Source organism: Dendrobium catenatum, unplaced genomic scaffold, assembly GCF_001605985.2.
Source record: "Dendrobium catenatum unplaced genomic scaffold, ASM160598v2 fragScaff_scaffold_1022, whole genome shotgun sequence".
NCBI lineage: Eukaryota > Viridiplantae > Streptophyta > Magnoliopsida > Asparagales > Orchidaceae > Dendrobium > Dendrobium catenatum.
This window is the reverse complement of record NW_021319484.1, coordinates 1-4,711: the sequence shown is the minus strand read 5'-3', so window position 1 is coordinate 4,711 and position 4,711 is coordinate 1. Positions and strand designations below refer to the sequence as shown.

General features: G+C 38.2%; 1 protein-coding gene across 1 annotated transcript; it reads right to left on the bottom strand.

The window, feature by feature from the left end:
- Positions 1-2,149: 2,149 nt before the first annotated feature.
- Positions 2,150-4,657, bottom strand: LOC110098944 (the record flags this gene model as incomplete). The annotated part of the gene is made up of 2 exons (XM_020825907.1): positions 2,150-3,725; positions 4,125-4,657. Coding segments are annotated over 2 exons (2,109 nt in total), but the record flags the coding sequence as incomplete, so codon positions are not given.
- Positions 4,658-4,711: the final 54 nt, after the last annotated feature.

The following is a 4,711-nucleotide window of genomic DNA, read 5'->3' as shown; positions in this document are numbered from 1 at the left end:
CGCAAACCTACTGGATTTTGCCATAAGAGAAAAATGGCCAAAATCCCAAAAAACATCTTCCCAGGTCTGAATTGTAAAGAATAACCAAAATTGGGCCAAAAAATACTGTCCCGGAGATAGAGAACACATCCAGCCAAAAAATAATGACCTGCTGCCTTGATGCTACAAGTAAACAACCAGCATGACAGAAAAACAAAGGGAACTATATGCCCGAAAACCTCTGCAGTAAAATATTTTTGTTTTTCCATTTTGATACTTTTAATCTGATAGCCTCCCTAATATTGCAAATGATTTTAGCACATTGTTTCTCACAGAAAAGAAACGGCGGTTGTTCCTTTCTCTCTAAATATGATAAATAGTATGGCTAATAATCAAGAAACAAATATCCTTTTCTGTATTGTTGTAATACACAGAATTCTCATAGTAATCAAATAACCGCAGTAAAGTGGGTCTAAGGAAAAAGCCATTAAGATCCGATAAAACAATCTTTAGTATGTAAAAGGATAGATCACATGCAAAAAATAAATGGGAATGAGTCTCACTAGTACCAGTGCACAAAGAGCAGTTAATAGGAACCTGAATTCCTTTTAACATAAGGTTATCTGCAGTTTCTAGCTTACCAATCACAGCCATCTAGGTGAAACAAGCAAATTTGAGCATGTGATTTTTGTGCCAGATAGAGGAATGCCAATCCACCATAGGAGTAGTAGAGTAAAAAAACTTAGTAAAGTTTTTAAAATTCCAGTTAGAACTGCCATTCCAAAGAATCTCATTTTTAATCGTAATGTTCACAGCCTCAATGGAGTTAGAGATAACCGTGGGAATAGTCAATGATAAATGCCAAATGCCATTAATAATGAAATCTCTAACCAGCATATCATCAAATCCTTGGTAATTAAAAGCCGCAGAAATCACTCTCCCATAGTACCAAGGATCCCACATGAACGAAAAATCACTGATAGGAGACACAGTGAAAGAGATCATCTCCGTAATCCTAGAGGCCGCAAAAGAAATTCTAAGCCAGAATTTGGAGGCAGAAGGAGAGGGAGGTTTCTAGGGGGAGGTATACTTGGCTTTGTACCAACAACTTAAAAGATTTTGAGAGTTATAAAATATGCCAATAATGGAACAACAAACACCAAAATTAAGTGCATCAAGAGAAGGAATACTAAGGCCACTAGCAGCTTTAGGAAGGGTAACTTTGAAACAAGAGATAAGATGTAACTTCCTATCCGACAATTTGTTGTGGAATAAGAATCTCGAACATAGTTTATTTAAAGTTGCACAACATCCTTTGGGTATAATAGAACCCCTGATCCAGTAAGCTAAGGTGTTGGAGATGATAAATTTAAGGAATTGAACCCTACCTGTAAAAGAAAGAAACTTGTTTTTCCAACCAGCAAGTAGAGCAATAATTTTGCTCAGTAGTGGTTGGAACTGAGAGGATTTAAGTCTTTTTGAGGAGATGGGAAGACCCAAATATGTGAGATAATGGTTGACATGTTGGATTCCAAGCTCATCACAAATAGATTGATTTTCGTTACCACTTTTAGAGAAAATAATTGCACTTTTATTAGCATTAATGTGGAGGCCGGATAGAGAGCCAAAGAGGTGTAAACATCTATTAAGTTGAACAACATTATCTCTAGAAGAATCACCAATCACCAAAAGATTATCATCATACATCAAATGATTGATGTAAGAGTCTTTGCAATTAATGCCTATAAAGCTGAGGGAGTCAGAATTGTTAATGAGAATATTGGATAAGTCATCCATAACAATGCAAAATAACAGGGGTGAAAGGGGGCAACCTTTCTTGAGGTCAGTAGTAGATTTAAAAAATCCCTCAAGAGAACCATTAAAACAGACAGAGAAATGAACATCAGAAATGCAATCTTTGATCCAAGCAACAAAAACTTCAGGAAATCCCTTTTGGAGCAATCGGGCAATGAGAAATTCCCTGGAGACAGAGTCAAAAGCCTTTTTAATATCCAACTTTGTGCAAAATTTCTTATTAGATCCCTTAAATTCTCTAAGAATCTCATATGCAAGTATGATGTTATCCGTGGAGCATCGATTTGCAATAAAATTAGATTGGCTTTCATGAACAATAAAGGGAAGGACCAATTTCATTCTATTGGCAATGATTTTAACCATAATTTTGTATAACACATTGCAAAGATATAGGCCTAAAATCATTAATGCTTAAAGCATGGGTGCTTTTAGGAATTAAAGCAATAGCCGTCACCTTAACCCCTTTAGGGAGAGAACTAGTGGTGAAAAAATTGTTTACCACATTGAAGATTTGCAGCCCAAGGAGATGCCAAGATTTCCTATAAAATGCATAGGTAAACTCGTCAGGGCCAGGAGAAGAGTTCTCATTCCCATAAAAAACCACTGTTTTCACTTCCCCCAAAGTTAAAGGAGCCACCAACATGTCTTTAAAATGAGTAGGAACCAAATTTCCATGAGGGATTTTCAAAGGCAAAACAAGATTTGTATGGGTAGTGTTAAACAAGCCCTCAAAATGTTTAACAATAGCATTAGAAATGTCCTGAAATTTGGTAAAATGCCCTTCAGAAGTAGTAATCTCTTTAATGTTGTTCTTGTTATTCCTGCTTCTAATCTTAACAAAAAGAAAACTAAGGTCATCTTCCCCATGTGTAAGCCATGAGGCTTTAGCCCTTTGAGCAATCCAAGATGTCCGTTGAGCTTGCAAGGAAGCAATATCATCATTAATTTTCTTCAGATAATGATTATGCTCCAAATCCAAGGGATGAGATTGGATGTCAATCAAACATTGATGTTGTTTTCTTTTCATTTCTAATAAGGCATTAGAAAGATAGGAAGAAGAAGCCCAATGCCTATTTTTAAGCGTTCTCTTGAGCCAATGTAAACTGTGGCAAAAAGAAGCCATGGAACTTCTAGGGGACCTAGAAGAGAAGGCAGTCAAAACATCATCCCAAAACCCATCCATATTAATCCAGAAGTTTTTGAACATAAAACGAGCAGAAATCGGCTTGTGATGAGTATATTTGAAAATCAGCGATGAGTGATTCGAACCAAGAGGAGGTTCAACAGTGTAATAGGCATTAGGCAGGAAATCCAGAAGAGCATTATTGATTAGGACTCTATCGAGTTTGATGTGGATGGGGTTATCCACCCGTTGATTGAACCAAGTGAAGAAGAGACCTATGGAGGTAATGTCTTGCACCCCACAATTAAAAATCATGCTGTTGAGCTCACCCAATCTACTGCTAGTAATAATAGAGCCCCCCACTTTTTCAGACTCATAACGGCAGTAATTAAAATCCCCCATAACAACCCAAGGTTGATCCAATGTAGGGGAAGAATTCATTAATTGATCCCAAAGAATTTTTTGGTCCTCCACAGAGTTAGCTGCATATATGACAGAAAGAAAAATAGGTGGGAAAGATCCCACCGAAAGCATACCATAGATTAATTGAGAAGAGGTGAAAATTTGTTGAAATGAGAAAGCCGAGTTGTCCCATTTAATCCAAATCCTACCAGGTGTAGAATCCATAAAATTATTGCAACTACTTTCGTTCTCAAAGAGATGATGAGAACGCAAGAACCACGGATCATCAACAGAGGATGTTGATATTTTGGCTTCCAAAATACATAAAAGCTTGAGATCATGAGAGTTGATCAAGGACATGCAAAAACTCACTTTGTCCAGGTTATTAAAACCCCTAACATTCCAACTAGCAAAAGTTGGCAAAGACATTAAGAAAATTGAGATTTGGCCTTCTTGGCCGATTTCCCTTTATGGGGTTTTGACTTGTTGGGTGTCTTTCCTTTATCAGCAAATGATCTAGTGTTGTGAACAATTTTTTTTCTTGGTTATTAGAAACTGAGGTGTCATTCGCTGAATTGGTGCAAGAGGCGGATTCAGACTCAGAGACAGTCTCCAATGAGTCTATAGGTAAGGGGTCATTAGTTTGAAGAGAAGCAAACTTATTTAAGAGAGGGATTTTAGGAGATTGCAAAAGTCATGGGGAAGCAGGTAAATCAGAAGAGGTAGAAGCTTCTGAGGGGGAGTTAAGGTTTGGAATTGGGGGATTTTTAGCCGGTGGAGGTAAAATATTCTGAACAGAAGGAACCTAAGCAGAGTTGGACGGGTCAGGCAGAGGCTATCCAGAGAGAATAGCAGGTAACTGTTAGTCTCGGTGTTGACAACCTTATTGGTGGGTTTAGTCGGAGGCAGGATGGATGGAGATCTGTGAGGCATGGTAGAATGAGGTATGGAGGAGCTCCGACCACGATTTTTAGGGCGCTGGGGAGGAAGGACAGGTTGCGGGTTAGGATTTTTAGGACAGAGGGAGAAAGGATGAATTAAAGATCCACAACCCTCGCATTTATCCGGTTTCCAGTCGTATAAAACTTTCAAAACAAGATCCTCACCATCAATTTCAATTGGAATTTCATCAGGTAAAGTAGAGTCTTTGGAGATAAGAACACATACCCTTGCAAAAGTCAATCTAGAGCGATTTGCAGTAAAGGAGTCGACGAAAATCGAAATACCAAAGAAGCTCGAAATATTGGATATGCCAGTTGGGGTCCAAAGCAGAAGCGAGAAGTCCACAATCTTGATACAGATCGGAATAGGAGCAGCCTCATCGCGTTTTGGCTTGAACTTTGAAGACCATCTTTGCAAAATAAATGGCTTTCCCAAGAGGAACCATGGACC